Genomic DNA, 23,813 nt, shown 5'->3' on the forward strand with positions numbered 1-23,813 from the left:
GGCCCCTCAAATCAGGATCCTCATCGTCATTGTTTCAGCCAATTCCAATGATTTTGAGAAGGAAAATAAATATGCAGTTTGTATCAAGTGGGAGTTAGTGCAGGGAATATTGAGATTCTTATATTATAGGAGTGTCACCTCTATCTGTGTAAATAATTACACTGCTTTGACTTTGTGATCTTTCATGTTGCATTTGTTGACTATTTGACTGAGTTAATCTGTACTTATCAGTCTACATTTACTTTATTTACTGCATCTGTTTCATCCATGATCTCACTAAGTGACTCCCTGACTCTTTGATTTTATCTCTCTGTTCCAGATTGTTTGGCTCGTGTGCGGCGCTACATAGTGACAAAAATGGGAGAGGACTGGATTTTCCTGGTTCTTCTGGGACTGACTATGGCTCTAGTTAGCTGGAGTATGGACTATGCTAGTGCCAAGAGCCTGCAAGGTAGAGCTGTCATGGAGATTATTGCCATTTCAAATCTCCAGTTTTTCTCTGCACTGCTCCTTTGTGTAATGTGCTTTTTTTCCTGTTCTTGTTTTTTTCTGTTTCTACTGTTATTCTGTCTTGCAGCCTATAAATGGGTGCATGGGGAGCTTAAGGGCAATGTACTGCTCCAGTACCTCGCCTGGGTTACGTATCCCATGATCCTTGTCATGTTCGCCTCGCTCTTCTGTCACCTGGTTTCCCCGCAGGCCATCGGTAAGCCCTCCATCACCTGTCAGCCTCTATTATCCTCTCTCATTATATTTCCTCCTGTATTTGCTTCTTTTTTCTCATTTTGTCTATTGTAAAATACTGACATGATAACTTCTCTCTCTGTTTTTTAAATACAGGTTCTGGTATCCCTGAGCTGAAAACCATCCTGAGAGGTGTAGTCTTAAAAGAATATCTGACCCTTAAAGCCTTCATAGCTAAAGTCATCGGCCTAACCGCTGGCCTGGGCAGTGGGATGCCTGTGGGCAAAGAGGTAAACCCCCGTGTTAGGCAACATTACTTTAAAAACTATCGTGTTACATTACAAGATCAGTTGTGTTACAGTGTTTCCGACTGAGGAAACTCTTTAGAGTAGATCAGCCTCTACCGCTCTACTTCTGACTATGTTAACTTTACCTCATTTCAAAGCAAGTTGGTACTGGCAGCATTTCCTCCACCATAAAACAGGAACAAGCTTATTCATTTCCCTCAGAGTGACAGGTTTAGCACCAGCATCATTCATCTGCTCAGTTTGCTTCACTACCAGTGTTTTAGCTTACAGATGTTTTTTAAAAATATGACATAGAGCTCCTTGGCAGCTCAAATACACTCAATGATAATAATTCAAATACCTCAGCAATGTAACATCCACCCTGTCTGTCGTCACAAAAGCTGATCTTAATATTTGCACTCACCATAGGTTCTGCTGGATAATAGTGTGTAAGGCATAAACCTGATTTATCTACTAATAGGCGTCATGGGTGTTTACTGAGGTTAAGGAGCAAAAAGGGCCGTTTATCACAGACTTTTATACAACAGGGAACTTTTAAGAAACTTGTGCACTGGCTTCATCTTGCAGACCCAGGAGCTGCATCAGTCTACAGCACTAACACAACTGTAGGATTAGATACATTCCACTATGCATGCCAAGGATTCACAGGGATGTAGAAAAATATTATTCTTTCCTCACTGCAAAAGAGAAGGAAAATGTGGTAATATGTTAATAATAACACATATTTAAAAAACAGCTTAATAAGCGATTGTTTGCAAAGCTAACAGGTTGTATTACTACAGACTCTAGCCCATTGCTTTGCATTGCATTAAATCCAGCACTGAAGCAAACACATATTTTCACCTCCTTACTACTTGTGTGCTTCTGTGTCTATCCCCACTCATTCAGCATCTTGTTCCACATCTTCAGTCCTTTTTCTGTCTCACTCTCCAACTGGGAGGGGGTAATAAATCATCTTCTGTCATGTTGTTCCTCTCGCCCTCTTCTCACGGGACTGAGGCAAATTACTCCAGTCCTCAGCAAAGAACCACATTCGTTTTCCTTATTACAGTAGCATGGAAAGTGTCACATCCAGTAATTACACAGTGATTTATCAGTTCTGATAAAATATGTCCCAGTTTAGACTCTCTGTTTTTACAGACAGCACTCTGTGTCTCTGTAGATAACATTACACGTCACTCATATCTGTGTCAGTAATGTCCTCCCATCACCCCCAGGGTCCCTTTGTCCACATTGCCAGCATCTGCGCCGCAGTGTTGAGTCGATTCATGTCCATCTTCTCTGGAGTCTATGAGGTAAGCTGAGCCCCTGACCAAAGCCGACTACATTACCCACAACCCCCCCATCTCTTTACTGACCACAGTCAACATGCTGATTTAAATGAAGAATGCAGTGTTTTTGTAATAACTTATGGTGTTGCTGACATCTTTGTTGTAATTACAGGGTTCCCACTATTTTTCTCATTATTTTTTAAAATCTGAAAAACAGAAAAAGTTCAGGTATTTCTAGATATGTACAATTATCTCATTTTAAATTTAGTGCCATTTATCTCAACATCCCTGAGAACCTTGCTTTGTTTCTTAAATGTTATCATAGCACCATGATAGACGATGATTGGGAGAGCAGAACGCTGTAACTGTAATATCAACAGGTCAGTGTTGAGCATTCATATCAGGGTCCTTGAACTTGAACCCTTAATTATAGAATTTTAAATGAAGCTACTTTTGAGTCCCTGAAATTTTTGAAAGAACTTTAACACTAATGAAAAAGTGGGAACCCCGTGGCTGTGTTTTGTCTCTGTCATCCAGCTCACGCCAGCCCCTCCCCGTTTCTCCCGTGTCTTTGTTTTGGTTCGCCCCCTCACGCCTCGTCTGTGTTTGTCTCACTGTATTAATAGTGTGACCGTTATGTCTGGCATGTGTATTAACAGTGACCTCCCTGTCTCCCTCTTTCCCTCCCCCCCCTTCCCTCCCCTTGGCTTTCTCATTCATCTCTGCATTCACCCTTGACCTTTAACCCAGAATGGCTCCCATAACCAGGACCTGCTGGTGTGTGCGTGTGCTGTAGGAGTAGCCACTTGTTTCGGTGCCCCGATCGGAGGCAAGTCCCGCTCTGCTCGCTCGGCCTCAGGTCTACGGTCGGCTTTGACCTCATCAAGAAACATCAGTTACAATTAATTTGGAGGTTAAAACTGGCCTCACATCAGTGTGCTGCACTACTTGAAAGTGAACCAAACCACTATTCAAACATTTATATTTAGAATCAGTATCAATGCTACACCTGCAATGGATATTTTAAAGGTGCTGGCTCTTCATTTGCATACATTTTGTGCTACTGAAACATAGTGTGTTTTCACAAGGTTATAGTCTGACACAATCCACATTTAAACTCTAGGAAATATGAAAGCAAAATCACGGAAGAGCTGCTTTTCTTTTCTTTCTGACTGGACGTGATGCAAAGGTCAGGATAAGAAATACAAATTAGCAGTCAGGGCCGAGGATGTAGAATAAAACAAATATGGAGCGCAGATCCACTTTGTTTTTGCTGACAACTGTGCAGATAATCAAATTGCCCTGTATGGATGTTTTGTATGGATGCCTCCTTAAATCACGAGGTGGCTTTTAAAGGGGGCACTTACTGTTCTGTCTTGTCTGTCATGAAAATATGACAGTATGATGTTCCTCAAACCTTTTGTTTGTACATGGTAGCAAATCAGAAAAATAGCTGCTTTAAAGGGAGGGGGATTGGAGCTAATGAGGCTTGTTTAGGAGCTGAGGGGCCAGCTAAATAAGATAAATAAGGATTAGTTTGCTCTCTCAGTCATGAAGATCTGCTCTAGTAGACTTCATTCATCCATCCATTTTTTTTCCCACTTATCCAATTAAGGGTTGCAGGGAAGCTGGAGCCCATCCCAGTTGTTGCTGGTTGCAGCTGCTTCGAACCCGTAGTCTTTCTGTTTGCTGTGAGGTGACAGTGCTACAAAACTGTGGCACCCCTCTGGCAGAGTACAATAATAAAAATATGGAGCAATAATAGGCTCCATTAAACACCACAAAAGTGACCAATGTCAGGTGAATATTGGATTTTGTAAATGTAGTTGGGATAACTGAATTTGAATCCCCGATGTTGATGTTGTTACGCATTTATCTGTGTATTATTGGAGAATCTTTACCTCATAATATAAAGTGCCCTGAGGCCCCATTTGTTGTGATTTGGCGCTAAATAAATAAAACCGAATTGAATTGAATTACTGCACAATAGCCCACAGTCAGTCGTTTATATGGTTCAGACAAATTTAATGAGAACTTGTGAATTAGCTGTATTTGCTAGAAGGTACATTAAGACTGAATTAGGCTAATTCAACTGCCTGCTGGCTTAAGCTTTATGTTTAGCATACATATATAAATATGGCATAAATTTTTCCATCTACAGTGCTGCGAAAAAGTATTTATCTTTCTTTTATATTTTTGTCATGCATAGACGTTTCAGATCATGCAAATGAAACAAACTTGAATATGAAGATAACTTGAGTACATACAAAATGCAGTTTTTAAATGATGATATCATTCTGAACTCAGCTTTTAAAACATAAATGTGGGTAATCACAGTTAATTCATTATTTAACCAAGGGGACAATTGCTAGGTGTGCTTGGATAGCTTTTTTCCCCTTGAAATATGAAATCATCATTTAAAAACAGGATTTTTTATTTACCTGGGTTATCTTTGTATAATATTAAAATTAGTTTGATGAGCTAAAACACATAAGGGTGACAAATCGGCAAAAAAAAAGGTAAGAAATCAGGAAGGGGGCTAATACTTTTCACTGCACGTTAACTCTCAGCAGAAAGACAAGAATTGCAGATTATTCCTTTAAAACTATCCTAAAAAGTTAAACAGCAGCTCATCATTCAAGGTCATGAATAATCAGTGGAAGTATTTCATGTGTGCTACCTTCAATTTTCAGTCTGCAATCAGTTGCAGGGATCTGTCTCCAAGGACAATGTGACCACTTGGTTTGCTTCCTGATTGCTTAATTGCTTCCTCAAAGTCTGTATACTCACACTGGCATGCGCCTCCTCTGCTTCATATCCTCGTGGTGTAATTTCCCCTCCTTTATAACTTTTCTAATCACACTCTAGTGAACATTATTTATTCACTTTATTCCAATTTTCTTTTCTGTCATTTCTCCCTCTGTGTCCCCCTCTTGTCCTCACCACCTTGATCTTTTTTTCTCTCCCCCTCTTTCCGACTCACTCTGCTGTCTTTCTGTCAACACTCATGTTTCTTGTTATTGTCCTCCCCCCCCCCCCCCCCCCAACACCACCACCACCCCTCATCATCTCTTGCCTTTCATCCCTCACTCTGTGACTCACCCCTCCACCTCCCCCCCCCCCCCCTCCCTCTCTGTTTTCTGTGTCAGTAGAACCCTTATGGTTACACAGATATACTGACTGTTGGCTGTGCCGTGGGGGTGGGATGCTGTTTTGGCACTCCACTAGGAGGTACTGTACATCTTCCACACTGCCTCTCAGCCACAACCTCTGCACCAACCGTCCTCCTGTACTGGATCAGATTCTTAGACCTGTTTGTTTCCCAAAGGGGACACATTATGCTTGTCTTTATTTCTTTACATATATAATATGTCTGATTTGTGAATTATTGAACGTGAGCATTACTATTACAGTTACTGAAGACCAGTGACAAATATGCACTTAGTTGCCATTTTAAGAGATACACATGTGAGCAATCAAATAGCTCAAACAGGTCAGCCACACCTTCAGTGGAAGCAATATGTACTCTTACAAGGTACTCTCCTCCAAACCAGTGACTGTGACCACAATGATAAACGTTCTGCGTAATTTCATGGTAATATTTCCCCATCTCACATTGTAAATACACTTTTTAGGCCAAATTATGGAGCGGATTGATCTTGCCTAGCAAGACTAAACTTAGTACTTAGTGCTTCAATTTACTTACAGTAAAATTATCTCTGTTTCCTGTAAAAACCTGACTTTTTACCCCCTTATTGCAGTGTACATGCCCTTAAGTATTTGTAGTATTACACTGTAAATTCAAATAAAATATATTGAATTTCCATTTTTTATAAAGTGTTACTTGAAAGTTATAAAGAGTGTGAGTAATTTAAAGACTCAATACTGGTTCGTATTAAAAATCAATAAATCCCCCTCAGTAACAGAGGTTAAACAGTTCAACGGTCCAATCAGCTGAAGTTAGTAAGCCAATAATTAAACTCTTCTAATGAAAAGCTTTGTAAAGATCCCAGTTTTTCGATAGATCATTTATTGAATAGGTTAATAATCTGTTTATTAATTATCAGTGCGAACAATCATGAGCTGAAGTACCAACCAAAGTACAAAAGTCAACAAAACATCGAATGCTGTGCAAACGTTTTAGGCATTAAAAAAAAAAAAAAGGAAAGTTTGAAAGATAATGCCGTGAATAGTATTTAGTTAACTTTGACCACTTCTCAGCTTTTCAAGGTGCTTGTTGGGTAATTAGTCTGTCTCAGTGTCTCTTGTCTCTTCCTGTAATGCTGAGCTGAGGGGATTAAGGACAGACCGTCTTCTGCAAGGCTCGCTCTTACTGTCGAATGTGGCTCTTTTAATGACAGCGGCTTATTGTTTGGCCCTGTTGTCACGCTGCAGAATAATTTTGGGACGATTAAACTCTCCCCGAGGGCGGATGGGTGTGTGACAGATAAGAATCTAAACTTCTGAAATGCCTACAATTTTTGCACAGCACTATACTTAAGTCACTAGATGTATACAAAACAAACTAGAATGTATTTACTGCTGACATAATGTTGGTCCCAAAATATGTTTTTTAAATCTTTTTTTAGAAGCTTCACACAGCTTTGATTATTGTTTTATAGCTTCACATGCTGATTATGTCTCTGTTTGTGTGTCAGAGAGCGAGACTACATGTAAGTGTGTGTTTAGCTGCGTTTGAATGTGTGTTAACTCCCCGTGGTTCTCCTGGTGTGCATAATTACACCCTCAGCTTCAAGTGTTTTTGAATACATTTTGTTGCTTTAACTCATAATACCGTCCTCTCTCTCTCTCGCTCCCTTCTCTTCCTCTCCTCTTCCTCCCCCTCATTTTCTCTCACTGCCCATCCTCATTGCTCTTCCTCTCTGTAATCCCTCCTCTCCCTCTGTCCTTCCTCCCCTTTTTTTCTGTCGATCCACCGTCACCAGGGGTGCTGTTTAGTATTGAGGTCACGTCTACCTACTTTGCGGTGAGGAATTACTGGCGGGGATACTTTGCCGCCACATTCAGTGCCTTCATATTCCGGGTGCTGTCTGTTTGGAACAAGGATGCTGGTGAGAAGCAGAGGAAATGCATATTCAACAGATACACACAAACTACTGAAAAAAAGACAGCTGAGCTTGCTGTTTATTAAAAGTAGCTGAATATGACAGCTGTGTAATACTTGCTTCTTTACATAAACCTGAAATGTTTCAATACATCATCGCAGTCTTAAAGCAGCCCAGCAGCCCTGTAGCCTAAAATCCCTACAAGCTGCATTCAGGTGACCCTGTCTCTTTATTACAATACTAGATATTTTCACATTTCCAGTGTAATTTTATAAATAATATATAACTCAGAAAGGGGTGATCATTACATAGCCACTCTTACCCAAACAGATTTTGGGAAATCTTCATCTTTTAAAGTCTGAAACCTCAGTTTCATGGAATTTATGTTAAAATATTACAGAAATGTGCCAGGGTGAATTTTTTTCTCTATTGCAAACATAACCAGTTAGATTAGGTTCGATTTTTCAGAATACACTGTTCATGAATCTTCTTCACTGAAGCTCCGTTAATCAGTATTTACATTATTTAAGTATAATACTTCAAAGTATTTAAGTACCTCAAAGTATTTAAGTATCTGTAAGCTCTGTTTTCATTGTTTTGGTTTTCAGGCCTACAACTTTACTGTTTACTGCTCTTTTAATATACAACTAATGGACATTTTATTAGGCACACCTTGGTAGGGTTGGGCTGTTTTTACCTTCAGAAAGTATTCATTCATTTTTTTTCATTTTTCATGGCATAGATTCACCAATTTTGGCCTGTATTATTATGATAGCGTCACACAGCTGCTGCAGATTCATGATGTGAATCTCCCGTTCCACCAAATACCAAAAGTGCTGGATTGGATTGAGTAATGTTGACTGTGGAGGCATATTCGAGAAACAAGTTTGAGAGGATCTGAGCTTTGTAACATAGCACATTACTTACCTGGAAGCTGCCATTAGAAGATGGGTACAGTGTGGTCATGAATGGATAGACATGGCATGTAACAATACTCACGTAAGTTGCGGTGATTAAATGATGCTCAGTTGTTACTCTTGTGCCAAGAAAATATCCCCCACACATTTAAACACCAGCACCATTAGCCTAAACGATGATACAAGGCAGGACTGATCCATGCAATCGTGTTGGTTGCACTAAATTCTGACCCTAATGTTTGAATGTTATTGTGCCAGACAAGGTTTTTTCAATCTTCCATTGTTCAATGTTGGTGAGGCCTCAGGTCCCTGTTTTTATTTGACAGGAGTGAAATGCAGTGTGGCCTTGTACTGCTGTAGCCCATCTACATAAAGTGCATTCAGAGATTCTCTTCTGCTCAAATAATCACTGGTTATTTGAGTTCCTGCTGCCTTCCAATCAGCTCAAAGCAGTGTGATCTTTCTCCTCTGATCTCTGGTATCAAGCAGCCAATCTCTGCAAACCCTGCAGGTGGTTGGATGGGAAAATTCCAGATCTCAGGCCAGCTTGTACAGCACCAACAACCATACCATGTTCAAATTACTTAAATCACTTTTCTTCCTCATTCTTACGCTCAGTTTGAACTTCAGTAGACTGTCTTGTCCGTGTCTATATGCCCAAATGCACTGAGTTGCTGCCACGTGATTGGATGAGCCAATATTTGCATTAACAAGCAGTTGAACAGGTGTACCTAATAAACTGTCAGAGAGAGAGAGTTGTTTTTAAAAGTTAGGGAACCCATTGCATATTACATAGCAGCACATTGTGGACTGAAACGAGCCACATAAAGAATCATTTGTTTCCTTCAGGAGTTGATGGAGACATAAAAACAGCTAAGGGAGCTTAAATATGGGCTCAGACTCATCAGGTGGACTGGAGTATTTGTTTTTTATTGTTATACTTTGTTTAATTTATCTTGTTGTCCCTGTTGTCAAAGTATTAGCATAGGAATGACAGACTGAGACCACATGTTCACTTGGTGGGAAACAGTTATTTCTCTCTTCCTCTCAGTCACAATCACAGCCCTCTTCAAAACAAACTTTCGGATGGATTTTCCCTTTGACCTTCAAGAGCTGCCTGCATTTGCAATAATAGGGTGAGGAGACTTTGTGAGCACTTGCATGCCTGCATGTGTTTGTGTTGAAATAATATGAGTCAGCAAGGTTCCTTTAATCTGAGATAGTCACGTAAAAGCTGCATCCTTGCTCCTTAACCCAGCTTTCTTTCGTCTTTCAGGATCTCGTGCGGCTTTTTGGGAGCGTTCTTCGTTTACCTGAACAGACAGGTGGTTCTCTTCATGAGAAGGCCTACGGCTCTTACACGCTTTCTAACCAAACAGTAAGATCCCCATACAGACGCAGAAACATAACAGAGACCTCCCCGCTGCTGTGGATTAATGTGGCGCTCAGCCCTTAAACTGCTGTGACTCTGGTAGCAGAAACTGTTTCTTGGAACTGAAACCATTTGTGCATTTAAATCCAATTCCTCTTAATGTTTCTCAGCTCCACTCTCCAAACTCATCAGTCTCACAACACTGGTCAGGACAGCAGCAAAGCCTTAACAACCTTTCAGCCAGTTATTCACTCAATGGGGAGATTCACTTACCCTCTGAGACTCAACAGTCAGGGAACATTAGTCTTCACCATTAGAGAAAAGAGAGTAGCAGCATCAAGAGAGCTCTACAATCAGCGCTGGTTCACACACACTGGTTATTTCTATGACAAGACAACTGTAGTCCTCTGGGGATACACTGCTGCTTTTAATGAACTCGTGTGTGTCTCCGTCTGTGTGTTGTCCCAGTCGTTTGATCTATCCAGGTGCAGTGACATTGATCATCGCCACCATCACGTTTCCTCCTGGATTTGGACAGTTTATGGCTGGAGAGGTCAGAATTCATCAATCTTGTTAATTCTCTGACTTTTTTCATGTTCATTTCTGGTGGTATTTTTTAAAACCTGATATGAATCAGGTGACTTTTCACTAAGTCCGCAAACACTAAAACCTTACCTGTGAAAGTGTGGCTGTCTGTCGCATGATTGTAAATTAATAGGATTGTTCTTTTAATGTAAATGGCCTGGAACATATATAATTTCTATTCTTCCTGAATATTTTTTATACTACATGTCACATTTTAGGTTTTTTTATTATGAACATGTAGCGTCATCAGGATGTGATGATTTTGTGTTTATGTAAACCTTGTTTAGGACAATTTTTTTCTGTGTGTTTGTGTTTCCTCTTGCAGCTGATGCCTAGAGAGTGTATCAACTCACTCTTTGATAATTTCACCTGGACCAAAATCTCAGAATACCCTGCTCCCCCCGGCCTGGGTCGCTCTGCCGCGTGGCTTCATCCTCGTGTCAGTGTCTTTATCATCCTTCTCCTCTTCTTCATCATGAAGGTATCTCTTCCTCCTTGCCTCCTCCTCACATTGTGTATGGAGTGGGTTTTGCCTTGAAAAGCACTGTGTGCGATAGCGTGAAAAACCTCTGGGATCGGTCTCGATCCTACTTTGATCCTGTTTTTGTGTTGCAGTTCTGGATGTCAGCAGTTTCCACCACTATGCCCATCCCCTCAGGTGCCTTTATGCCGGTGTTCATATTAGGTAAGAGGATTTTGTAATGCGAGTCTCCTGCTGATCTTCAGTTCAATTTGTCTTTACCAGAGTGCCTTATCTCTCTCCTCAAGGAGCTGCTTTCGGTCGCCTTGTCGGGGAGATCATGGCCACTCTGTTCCCAAATGGAATCCTGTTTGATGGGATAGTCTACCGCATCCTGCCAGGAGGTTACGCTGTCATTGGTCAGTCTGTTAACCTTCCCCCAGGTCCCCAAAGGCTATTTGAAGAGTTGTAGATTTAAGAAAAGTTTAAGAAAAGTTCTTTCCTTTTTTGGTGTTTTATATTCTCTTGTTCAAGCTGCAGATTTAGCAGCAGAAATCACCCCCAACATGCCAAATGATCAGTTTGTGTGCTAAAATAAACAAATTATAATTTAAAAAGTCATTACAAAATATTACATTTGATAACAACTGAGTGTTTTTTAAAACTAGATGTACTTTATCTGCCTCTCAAGACCGCTAAACTCTTGACGCTCCTAAAGGTTTCTGATTTACTGTGTCATAAATAGTATAATGCTTTCAAAGCTAATTGATGGTTTGTTTTATTTAGCTGAAATAGGTGTAGTGATTTACTAAAACATTCAACCACACTGAAATACACAGAAAACAGAGTTTGTACAATTCTAACGAGCTTAAAAGTAAAAGTTTCAACAGTCTGAACTCTTTCAAACTTTCTTATAATTTCTTTAAGTAATCTTCAGGATGGTTCCCCTGCCTTTTGTCCCATTCTCTGTTAAGATGATCTCACACTGGTTCAATAATGATGAGGTCCAGGCTCTTCTATTTTCTATCCAGATATGCTGTTACTGCATTGGTGGTGCATTTGGGATCACTTTCATGCTGAAAAATGAAGTTAGTGCCAATCAGACACTTTCCAGATGGTGTTACATGGTGGATCAAAATCTCACTGTACTTTTCACTGTAAAATCCCCAACACCAGTGACTGAAACACAGCCCTGAACTATGACAGAGCCTTGTCAGTGTTTTACAGACGGCTGTAGACACTCGCTGTTGTACCTCTCTCCTGACCTTTTCTGTATATACAGTCAAGCCCATAATTATTCATACCCCTGGTAAATTTTGAGTTAAAGTTACTTTTATTCAACAGGCAAGTTTTTGGTTTTTTTGACCAGAAATGACACAGGCGTCTCCCAAAAGATGATAAGACGATGAAGAGGCATCGTTCTGGGAAAAAAATAAAATAAAATAACAAAATAAAAAACTTGCTGGTTGAATAAAAGTACATTTAAGTTGACTGTACAGATGATGATTTGACCCAAAAATTTCAATTTGGATTCATCAGTTTCATATATCTCAGCCTTTTCTACCCGTTTCCCTTCCTTAATAATGGCTTCTTGATAGCCATCCTTCCTCTGTGTCCATTTTTGCTTCGGTGAACAGAAGATGATCAGCTGAAGGGCATGAAGGACATTTATCAGGTCCTGTGTCAGATCGTTACTGAATATTTTTCTCTTTATTAAAGGCATGACTTTGAGATAGACTTCATGCCTGCATTTTTTTGCAGATTGAACTCAAGGTTGCTAGTAACAAAGTGTCTAAAGATACAATTCAAAATGGACTCTTTGCTAAGTTGTAGATAGAAACAGGTTTATTTGGTGTCTTTTTTATGCTTGACTCATGGGTCAGTTTTAAGTGGACTAACAAACAAAACCATTCCTCTGAAAATGACGATGTACAATAATCAGGAGGAATTATATCACACCCCCATCACAGGTGCAGCAGCGATGACGGGGGCCGTCACACATACAGTTTCCACAGCAGTAATTTGCTTTGAGCTCACTGGTCAAATCTCCCACATCCTACCCATGATGGTGGCCGTCATCTTAGCTAATATGGTGGCGCAGGGTCTACAGCCGTCTCTCTACGACTCCATCATCCAGGTGAAGAAGCTACCCTACCTGCCTGAGCTGGCCCTTGGGCACATAAGGTAAAGTTAAAATACCTAAAAGTCCTTATTTTGTTTTCATATCGCTGTCATGAAAGACAACCTGTGCTTATTGTTGTATCCCGTCATTCCCAGCAAGTATAACATCTTTGTGGAGGACATTATGGTGCGCAAAGTGAGATTTCTGTCTTCTCAAGCCACCTTTCGGGAATTAAACCATCTGCTTGACACCACGACCCTGAAAACCATCCCCATCGTCGACTCCAAAGGTAGGATGACCAACATCTTTGCCGTCTCTGTGAGCCATAATTGTCACGGCTGCGGGGGCAGACGTGTGATGAGTGTGAGACAGGATCCAGACGCAGGCACTGGCTTGGAAGTGAGCGAGCTTTATTTAACACAGGTGGCACAAACAGAGCGAGTAAAGCAAAACCTCAAGGTGACTTAAACTGGGAATGACTAACAAAACGAACCTGAATGGACGACTGGGAGAAACACGAAGGGGAGAAACCGAGACGGACTAGCAACTAACATGAGTGAACACGCACACTATAAATACACAGAAGGGAACGAGGAAACGACACACAGGAGGGAGGCACAGCTGATTATGATCAACAAGACGAGACAGGGGAAACACAAACGAACACACTGGCATAAGACACAGACTTTCACAATAAAACAGGAAACTCAAAACACGCGCGAAGGCACAGACTCAGAGACGCGGGCTTTACACAGAGACTACACTAGAGGGAATACACAGGTAGGGATGACACAGAACAGAGGGAGCACGGAATTAACACTGGGAGGTCAAAGAACGAAACCTAAAAATCAGAACCACAAAACTAGGGAGCTAGAAACACTAGGAGAGAAACCCAAAACACAAACAGTCACAAACCATGATGAAATCAAAAGTAAAAGTACAAAAACCAAAAACACTGGGTCACCGACCCAGGACCATAACAATAATACTTTATTTTGCTTTTAAAAGGCTTAGTACTAATGGGATAGACCAGGTCTATAAGTAGCTTTCCATGATTAACAGTTCAAAATAATTCCTCTTAGCCTTGGTGCAGATCTTCAGTTGACTATCCGTCTGAAACAAGCTTCTGATTGGCCGCCCTCGTAAACAGAAGGGTTTAATCACATGTGGGTGGAGCTTCTGTGCGCAGAGGCAAAGCTGTGTCCATGAGATGATCATATTGGGGAGATATCAGCTCCTAATGATATCATATGGAGCCAAGAGTAGAGAAAATTTTAAGAAAACAGCTTTTACTGTCTGAAGCCTGAGCTTTTGTCTAACAGGGATTACTCTCACCTCTTTTTTGGAACCTTGGCCACTGTCAACATTATCCATTGTAACAATATATATATATATATTTATGACAGAAAATAAGGACCATTAAATTCGTTTTTTACCTTAAACTTATTTTTTCTGACTTGGTGCTAAGCTGATCTCATGTAAGTATCAACAGTTTCCCCCTGAATGCCAAACTTTTTCTCTGTGAAACTTCCTTTTTTGCAGAATCTATGATTCTGCTAGGTTCAATTGAGAGGACAGAGCTTCAAGCCCTCTTGGACTGGTGGCTTTCACCTCAAAGACGAGTCTTTGAAAGAGGTCAAAGTTCACCGGGTCAAGCCTCCAAAATCAGCTGGGAGTCATTCACCTTTGTAGATGAGGAGGGAGGCGAGGAAAGCCCCGACAAGGTGGAAAAATGTGACCTATTCCTGACCATCAGGTGTTGTTTGTTTGTGTCTGCAACCCCCTTACTGACAGCGTTGTGTCCATCAGACCACCACTCCTGTGCAGGAAGAATGTAATGGACCCGTTCCTGCCCCCAAACCTCAGGAGCCCTCCGCCAACCACACAGACTCAGGTAACACGTTATTTCCACTACATACAAGGACAGGTTCGCTCATCCATGTCACTTGTCTCTACTCTGACATGCGTTGCCATACCACATCCCCAGACAAGCGCAAGCTGCCATCTGTCAGGAGGACCCTTCAAAGACTCTTCTCCTCCACGTCTTTGTCAGGCCAGACAGATACTCAGGTACTGGGATCAACCTTATGTATCCATTGCTTTGAGGCTAAACACTCAAAGAAGCAGTGCATCAGTGATCTGCTACTGAGTTGGCAGTGACAGCTAAGACAGGGATATCAGTCCAGCATGGCAGTCTAAGCCAGCCTCAATAATGTGATGAGGGGGGTGGGGGCATAACCTGAAGCTGACCTAGTGATAACTTTTGCAGTAGGTAATACTTTAAAACCAGCAGGGGGCATCTATCTTTCTTTTCATCATTTGGTCTATCATCTCTTTCTTCCTCCACCTTTCTCAGGAGACCACAACCCCTCAGCTGACTGACACCATGTCTCCAGAGGAGGTACTTTACACTATTGATTGCGCAGCCTCATACTCAACGATGGACCAACAAACCACTCTAATTGATAATTACAACCTAGTTTGCGCCTTCGTCTCTCTGCTTTGTGATTGGCTGCAGATCAAAGCCTGGGAAGAGGCAGAGCTGAACAAACCAATTGATATGGAGCAGATACGCATAGACCCCTCTCCATTTCAGCTGGTGGAAAGAACGTCTCTGCATAAGGTGATCATCAAAACTCATATACACATACTGGTTCTGTACACTTACAACTATGACTTATTTTCATGTCATGATCTCTGCTCACAGACTGGAAACGGGGGGAAAAAACTCTTCATAACTAAACTATACTGAAACTATATCCAAGTTCATCTTCTGCCTGAAACAAACTGTTTAGCCTCTCTCCCATAAATGCTATGCTCCCTTTGAACCAGCTTTGTTGTGTGTGACTTTGTGAGTTTTTGATTCATCTGTCCCAGCTTCAGTTTTCAGTTTTTTAAGTGTATACCAAGTCCACCTGTCTGCCAACTGTAGCTCTAAAGGAGCTTTCTGAAAGCTGTGATGAAACATTAGACTCATTTCAGCTTGGCCTAAGAGTCTGAACAAACAGAACGCCCTGTTTGTTCTTTGTCCATATGATAAAACTTTGAAACTTGAATTTTTTTTATTATGCATCTATTTAGCAAAGCCATGCATTTCCTCTTTTGTTGCAGAAAAATTGCTTATGAGAAACAGTGCAGTCATGCAAGCAGAACACTGTCACAGTACAGCACATCTAACACTGACTGGATCGTGTCCTCTCTCTCTTCTCTCATTACTCAGACCCACACTCTGTTCTCCTTGCTGGGTCTCAGTCACGCCTATGTCACCAGCATTGGTAAGCTGGTGGGTGTTGTGGCACTGAAAGAGGTAAAGTCACTTTTTGCTTTTCATTTTGTTTTAATTTATCGGCTTGTTTTTTATCACCTCTCTGGATTTGATCCGGTAATGTGGCATGACGAGCTGTGAGCTGTTCTGTCACCGCGTGCATCATTCTTTACGCTCTGATTCATGCAGTTATTCCACTAACCGCCCTCACAACTCATCTCGCTGGATGTTCACTTTAATGATCTTATGTTGTTGCTCTGCTTCGTGGTATGTTTGGGTTTTGTTTTTTTTGCTTCTGTGGATGTTTAAACCTCGTTCACTCTTGTAACAGTTGCAGAAAGCCATAGAGGGCTCAACTCGGAGCGGGGTGAGGCTTCGTCCTCCTCTGGCCAGTTTCAGAGACACCAGTAGGAAAGCCAAGAAGCACCAGCCTCCCTCATCCACCACTTCCTCGCCAACACAGGACAGAGACCTGTGGGGGGAGGGTAGCAGAAGGGAAGGGGAGCTGGTGAGGAGGGAGTCCAAAGACGATTCCCGAGGGAAGCCTTCAAGAGGAGCTCCTGGGTGTGACGTTGCTTCCTCTTCCCCCAGCACCATGGAGAGCAATAGTAGCTCCACCTCCACAAGAGGGGCCGAAGGCCCTGCTCAGGAGGCAGCATCCCCCTCCACCTCCTCCTCTACCTCGCCGTCAGCCCCTGCCTCTCCCATGTCAGCCACAAGCCCTGTCCTCACACTGTCCTCCCTGCAGGAGGAGAGGGAGAGCGAGGACTCTGATGAGCCCATTTAGGAGAAGTGGCTTTCAAGAAGAAAAACTTTTACCTTCTTTTAATGTCACTCCTTTTCCGAAAAGACAAAGCTGCAGTTTAGATGGAGGAGTCAAAGCCACCTGCGGCTGTCACAGACATTCAGCTCTCGGTGGGCAGGAGGAACTGGTGCACACAAAGCTCAAGAAACTTTTAGTACAGGATATTTTTTTCTATTCTGATGATAGTTTCACTTTTCCACTCTTTAAAATCTCAGGTGCTTTCCCGTGTCTTCTGAACTGCTGACAACCGTTTCACTGAAGTTCAATCTTCCAAGCGTATCTCTGAAATGCCGAAAACAGCTGATTTTCACATGTATTAAGATCTGTTAATGTCATTAAAGGTATAATATGCAGCAATGGTCAGTTATTGTAAACTTGGCCTTGAGAATGAGGATGGAGGGAACAGCTTTAGCAAGAAAAAAGCAATTTTCTAATTGTTTTACAATGATTGAGTTCTGAAGCAGAAATCACACAAGTCAGCAGGGAAGGTGCTGCATTTCTTAATTTAGTGTGAATTAGGTGTGGCTCTAGGCTATAAACTGGTGTTGACAATGACTATAACACGTATGATAACATTACCAGATAACATTACATTAATACTTTCTGTAGTTTTTAAGTAGCTACTGCCCAGTGTGTGACACTGGAAACCATAAAAACATGAGTGCCAGTCAGTAGTAGTTATTCCAGTCTAATTATTAAAATTTCTTTCTTATTTTGGATATTGGTGTAATGAAAACATGCAATGAAAACTAACATCACAACAGCTCTTTTATAATATTTATGAGGAAAGAAATAGAGGCAGTGATGTAATCCCGCCCTCCTGTTGTTATTAGCTGGGGGCTACACAATCATTGCCCAATGCTTGCAACCCAGGAATGTACAGAAAACAGGAAAAACAGAATATATTAAATCAGTCTGTGCAGATAAATACAACAGTAAAGGAAAACTGAGAGATTTTACTGTTTTAGGAAAATCCTGCATATTATACCTTTAAGTACCTGTAGGGTAGCTGACAGTAAAGAATTGTATTATAATGAAATAATATAGTGATTAAGACTTAATTAATTTGACTGATGGGTCAAAGAGATCACACATTTAAAGTTTACTGATTGAGGTTAATTTAAAATTATAACTTGTTATAACATGTTTATTATGTATTTTCTGTATTGTGAATCTAAATCATTATTACTGGTTTGTAATTTTTAAAAAAATAATAAATACTATATTTGTCCACTAACTTATTTGAGTTCTTTACTGCTGTTAAATATCTTTCTCAGTGAGGCTGGATGCAGCAGTGCTTCCAGCTAAATGCTAAAATAAATATATTTTCATTTGTTTCTGGATTGAGACGCAATGCTGAAAATGTGGGTTTTGTCACTGAAGAAATATTTAACACATTAAAAAGGAAATGTTTTTATAGAAGGTTGAGATTAGCAGATGGAAAACAAAAGTTTGGAGAATGATTGATTTGACTTTATGGTCTGAAACAGCAATTTTGCAGCACCCCCAGTTTACTTAATCCTGTATCAGCGTTACCCAGGAGAAGATAAAACAACTAATAAAACAAATAAAACTTTATCCAGCTAACTGCAAATCCATTTTTAATTATAAAGAGAAATCTTCTATATTTATCAGGTTTATTTGAAGACACTGTACTCAGATGGTTTTAGTAACATTATCACCTTCAAGTTTAGCCTGAGCTGGCTTTAGTTTAGTCTGTTAGCATGCAAACATTAGGAAAATGTCAGCAGCAGAGAGCAACAGTGTGCTGTTACTGAAGTAGTGTTCTTTAGCACGGTTGTACTCACCTTTAGTACTCTATTTCTATATTATGTCATAGCACTGATCTGTTGTTTGACACAGTTATTGTAAAGCAATGCAATTTTTTTGTCACAAAAAAGCCAAAGAGGGATAGTATTAATAATTATCATAATTATAAGGTAAATAGACAGAAACTTCAGAGCTGGAGTGGACAAATTTAGTGTGCGTGGGGGAGCATTTCTCTCTAACCTGCTGCTGAACCCACTATTTTTTTTAAACGCACAATTTTATCACCACTGACATTTTTCTAAAATTTGACAGACTTTTTAATCTGCAGGATCTGAGAAAAGGTTGGCCATCTTATTGACATTTTGGCAATTTTTGGAAAAAATCTGTAACTTGCTGCTGCATATCTTGGCCAGGTCTCCCTTGAAAAAGAGGTTTTTAATCTCAGTGGGATTTTCCTGGTTAAATAAAGGTTAACTTTAAATTAAAAACTGTCTTGTTGTATGTCACTCCCATGACTTCATGTTTAGCATTGGTAACATTAGCACCTGCAAAGCAACTTCTTAAGGCGCTCACAGTTTTTAGTGTTGAGCTTTGGTTTGGAGTTTCTGGGTTCCATAATGTAGTTATCAACTTAATAATTACTGCAAGGTGTATAGATCACAGATTAAACAACCCAAAATATAATAAGTTGTTGAAAATTACAACATGTATCAATAGAGTATATATTACATCTATACATGATATAAGCGTACTTCATATTTTTTAAAATACTCCACATTCAGTAAAAGTAAAGCTTAAGTGGAACACAATTATTTATCCACTGAGGAGCATTAATGTTTGTACAAATTAGTTTTGTAATTGTTGGGATATACTACGTCAAGAAAAGGAGGGTAATAAAAAAAAAGTCTAAAAAGAGAACATCTGCATGCATATAAAGATTTCTGTGCTGTGAAGGTCAGCAGTGTGTTCCAGCCTCTGATCCCTATGTGAGCTTGAACAAATCAGCAGTTAGTCCCTATGGAGGAGGCCTGGCTGTGTTAATATTCTCCTGGCATAAAAGTCCCTGATAAGGACTGGAGAGGGATGTTTTTGGAAAAGCATGACAGGCTGGATTACTCTGCTGCCAGCTCCTTGTGACTGCTGTTTTTGCCTGTCAAGCACATGGTCGCAGACACCCACTGTCAGTCCAAAAAAGAAAAAGACCCCCCCCCCCCCCCCCCCTCCCCCAAAAGCATATCACTAAGCTCTTGAGAGAAAGGAGGTGAACATGTGAGAATCTAATTATTTCCAACCTGTGAAAACATAACCACACGTGTGCACAAGAAATGCCGTTTGTTGGTTTTGTTTATTTGCTCTTTCTCCACCGGAGGAAAAGGAGAGGAGGCAGGTAAAAGGAGCCGGAGGGTCAATAGGAGGTCGTGCAGGAAAAAGAGGGGAAAGGAAGAGAAACGGGAAGAAACAGAGAGTTGACAGAAGAGAGAGAGAGGGGGGAGCACGGAAGAACCATCCTGTGACAGCCATCCAACAAGCATGCATAGGTGGGAGTGTTATAAGTGTTCACTGGTATCACCAGTCACACTGCCTCATTTCAAACAAATCCAATTTTATGCAGACTTTTACAGAAGCCATCCAATTTTATACAGCGTTTTATACAGCAGTTACTTTTTTTGCCAGACACTTCCAGATTATAATTATCAAATTCCCTATGACTGATGTGAAAACGTCAAGTTATTTTTCTGTTTTTTTTTCTCTCTTTTGTTGGCAGTGACTTTTTCCAACAAGACAGTGGACATCTTACTGTACACAGACAGACATACAGACAGACACAAATATACAGAGCAGATACAAAGAGATAGACGGAAAGGAAGAGAAGGAGCAAGGCAGAGGACCAGAAGCAGGTTTTGAGCATCATGCCTGCAGACAAGTTGTAACTGTAACTGGAAGATGGCAGTAGAAATACAAAAAGAGTGACTCAACTGCAAACCAGTAGGTTAACAAAGATGTGATCAGTAAACCTTAACATCCACAGAAATATTTTTGGCTTCTTATTATTTGTTTATTCATTCATTGAGATTTAATTAAAAAAGAAAAAAAAGAAAGAAAGCAACAACACAAAATAAATAAAAAGATAAATAAATAAATAAAAATAACCCAAAGCGAAGCAGTGTCTATAATGGAGTTCATGCATGTTTCCTTGTGATGTAGCTTATTAGCAAACAGTCAAGCCCAAATAAGCTGCGATGGTCAAAGAAATATATATAAAGCATTGGTCTTTCCACCACATTACGTCATCTGACTCATTAAAAAAAAAAGATACTGCTCCCAGAAGGGTTGGTACCCGCGTGAAATTATACTCTGTACAAGATGTCTTATTTTTCCTCCCCACCAAGTAATTTTTCAATAAATAAATTAATATTTGCCATTGCGTAAAGACATTCTGTTTGCAGTTTTGAGCAGTCTTCAAGTTGTTTTTGTCACCTGGCACTACTGAAATTCTTGAAGTTTTTAAAAACAGTGAGCTGCCAAACTGCTCCATCTCTTCTTGGTTTAAAGTGCTCAAAACCAGACAAAACGAGAGTGCTTTACAGCCGTGACACCTACTCTAACTCAGAATTCAGCAGGTCAGTAGAAAAATAAACATTGTCCCCAACATTGCATAAAGAAGCAATCAATAAATAAATTCATTCAAGTCAATAAACCATATATCTTATCATCTTAAAAGTTTCTCACACAATCATCAAAGTGAGAGAAGGTGCTCCTCCAACAGAGAAAACAGTGGTTTTGTAGTGTCGTAAAGTTTTGTCAGTGAGCCATGCACGGAAAGTCCACTTTGTTCACCGCCGCTGTTTAACTCCACGTCTCGCTAGCAAACACCGTCCTTCCTCCAGTGAAAGAAAAACAAAAACCCACAAAAAATAAACCATGCTTGTCAAACATCCAGGCAGCTGCTTCACAGTAAGAACGATGAGCAGGAAGACACCGATCTTTTCAGCTCCAGTGTTCAGTCCTTATCGTCCGCTCTATTCCCTGATTGGCTGACTGAATGGCAACCTCCTGTCGCCGTCGCCAAACTTTTTCCACCGCCAATGGTCTCAGCGAGTTGAATGCCCCTCAGTTTGATTCGATCACCCAACTTAAAACACAACATCCCTCCCATTTCCTCCGATTTTGTCTTTGTGTTGTTGCACACAGAAGAAGAAAAAACTAAACTTTGCTAGGCTAAGCTGTGAGTTTGAGAGCAATCCCCAAAATAAGGTGGGACCCAAGAGGTGTACAAAAATAAAGAAATCATACTGTAATAGAACAGTTGTGATTGTGAGCGAGAGGCAATTTCTTTATTTACTCAGAATATTTACATATTTGTGACAGAGCTGACACTGATCTGGGAAGCCAGTGTCTCGCCTGCCTATTGCTGGTTACAATTTAGATATTCATATCTGTGTGTGCGTGTGTGTGTGTGTTGTTGTGGTCTTGGTGAGCCAGCAGTGAATCCACTTTCCAACATGGTTGAAAGACTCCCCCACTTGTTTTTGTTTCACAAAACAGAACAGCGCTCCCTTCTCTCTCTTGTGGACCACGGAGGAGGCATCAAAGCAGCACTCGTGTACTGCCGCCTGTCTTCCAGTACATTCAAAATAGTGGTTATCATCCTTTATTCATCGCGATTACGTCTATGGAAAAAAAAAAGCAGCTGAGGGTTCGCGTTGTCAAGTGGCTCGGTTTTGGTTGTCGGTGAAAGCTTTCAGAGCGGAAACTGGGTAACCTCAACAGTCCAAAGGGAACCTCTGATCTGTTGGGATTGCATCAGTGCAAAAGAGATTCACATATGCAGCTCTGTGTTTATTTCTGAGTCATGAAAGCCACCGCTCAAACCCACCGCAGGCCCACTGCAGGGCCACTGTGGCCACACCTGGGATACTATGGTTCAGTGCAAAGTCTATACAGAGCTGTATAGTACAGGTACTCCATAGTACTCTGAAGAAACATGCATACAGAGAGACAGAGTAGGAAGCACGGTATACAGTACAATCCTTATCTGTGCAGGGTTTTTGGGTGTCCAGTCAGCAGGGCGAGCCTGTCCCTGGATTGTGCCTCGGGGAAAACGGCATTTCACTGAAATGCTGAGATTTTCTGGGCCTACTTCAATCATCTGTGAAAGTGCTTGGGTTGCCAGATGTAAAGTATAGTGCATGTGTTTGATGCAATGGGGAAATAAATTTGACTAAACTCTATCTTATGTGTTGAATAACAGCTGTAAACAGAGTAGTTCTCCCACTGGAAATCTCATATCTTATCATACACTTATACATAGATTGTTGTCCTTTTTTTTGTTTCTTTTATTACAAAATTATTGTTATTTTTTTTATTACTTTAGATTTCTATTATCATTATTAGATGATGACAGGGTTGAGTTGCTTGTCTCATAAAAAGCATGCATGTTTCCATTCCCCTCTTTTTTGTCTCAGTGCAGTTTCCCGGTGGATATAATTCACTCGGTTGGTGCTTCTCTTCCGCCTTCATCTGTCTTTTCTTCAGTTACCTTTGGGATGTAAGGCTTGCAAAGAAACAGGTGTCCATTGTTGCATCAGCTCTACTGTTATTGGGAGTCCACCAAATCTATTTCTCACCATTTTGAAGAAATGACCTTGCAACCAAAAAAGTTGTGGTTTTGATACCTGAAAAGGAACAGAGTAATAGAGATATATTGTGTTATTATGCTCATTTCTTGCTGACTCCCCAGTCAGTTCTTCATTTGTCTCTTGTCTGCCACAAACTCAGTTGGCTGCCACAGAAGCAGGAGGCCCCTCTTCTGGCTCTTCCTTCTCCTCTAGTGTCTGAATGAGACCAGAAGTGACATCAGACAACTTCCGCTCTGTGATTGGCTCTGCTGGCAGCTGCCCCGGACTACTGCCACCAGAAGCATCCCCTTGTTGTGTGGGTGGAGTCAATGTGGCCGACTCTTGCTCCATGCACAGTGCCACATCTTCTTCCTGATCAGGGCAGAAAGGGTGAAACACACAAGGTCAACTAGATGACTAACTTATGTATGTGGATAGATTTTTACCTATTGTCCTCTTCAGTAGTGAAAACAAATATTTGATCCCCTGCTGAATTTGTAAGTTTGGTTACTTACAAAGAAATGAACAGTCTCAGGTTTTTATGATATTTTCATTTTAATGGAATATCA

General features: G+C 40.7%; 2 protein-coding genes across 9 annotated transcripts in view; one reads left to right on the forward strand and one right to left on the reverse strand.

Annotated features, from left to right (window-relative positions):
• The window catches only part of clcn1b (chloride channel, voltage-sensitive 1b), a 33,389-nt gene extending 14,323 nt beyond the window's left edge, over positions 1-19,066 (forward strand). Inside the window, exons 3-23 of the mRNA XM_024804308.2 lie at positions 320-451; positions 578-706; positions 841-974; positions 2,210-2,287; positions 5,416-5,494; positions 7,210-7,335; positions 9,298-9,382; positions 9,523-9,624; positions 10,087-10,171; positions 10,529-10,684; positions 10,819-10,888; positions 10,972-11,082; positions 12,634-12,847; positions 12,941-13,074; positions 14,328-14,509; positions 14,595-14,679; positions 14,773-14,855; positions 15,142-15,186; positions 15,304-15,408; positions 16,006-16,092; positions 16,382-19,066. Of these exons, the coding sequence (XP_024660076.1) occupies positions 320-451; positions 578-706; positions 841-974; positions 2,210-2,287; positions 5,416-5,494; positions 7,210-7,335; positions 9,298-9,382; positions 9,523-9,624; positions 10,087-10,171; positions 10,529-10,684; positions 10,819-10,888; positions 10,972-11,082; positions 12,634-12,847; positions 12,941-13,074; positions 14,328-14,509; positions 14,595-14,679; positions 14,773-14,855; positions 15,142-15,186; positions 15,304-15,408; positions 16,006-16,092; positions 16,382-16,837 (2,678 nt within the window). The 3' untranslated portion in view covers positions 16,838-19,066. The remainder of the gene's footprint in view (positions 1-319; positions 452-577; positions 707-840; positions 975-2,209; positions 2,288-5,415; positions 5,495-7,209; positions 7,336-9,297; positions 9,383-9,522; positions 9,625-10,086; positions 10,172-10,528; positions 10,685-10,818; positions 10,889-10,971; positions 11,083-12,633; positions 12,848-12,940; positions 13,075-14,327; positions 14,510-14,594; positions 14,680-14,772; positions 14,856-15,141; positions 15,187-15,303; positions 15,409-16,005; positions 16,093-16,381) is intronic.
• An 885-nt stretch (positions 19,067-19,951) lies between these two features.
• The window catches only part of fam131bb (family with sequence similarity 131 member Bb), a 39,557-nt gene continuing 35,695 nt past the window's right edge, over positions 19,952-23,813 (reverse strand). For all 8 annotated transcript variants that reach the window (XM_076890066.1, XM_012919078.4, XM_076890065.1 and 5 more), the window contains one exon: positions 19,952-23,616. In XM_076890066.1, coding sequence (XP_076746181.1) covers positions 23,401-23,616 — 216 coding nt within the window. In that variant the 3' untranslated portion in view covers positions 19,952-23,400. The remainder of the gene's footprint in view (positions 23,617-23,813) is intronic.

This window comes from Maylandia zebra, linkage group LG11 (genome assembly GCF_041146795.1).
Source record: "Maylandia zebra isolate NMK-2024a linkage group LG11, Mzebra_GT3a, whole genome shotgun sequence".
NCBI classification, from domain to species: Eukaryota; Metazoa; Chordata; class Actinopteri; order Cichliformes; family Cichlidae; genus Maylandia; species Maylandia zebra.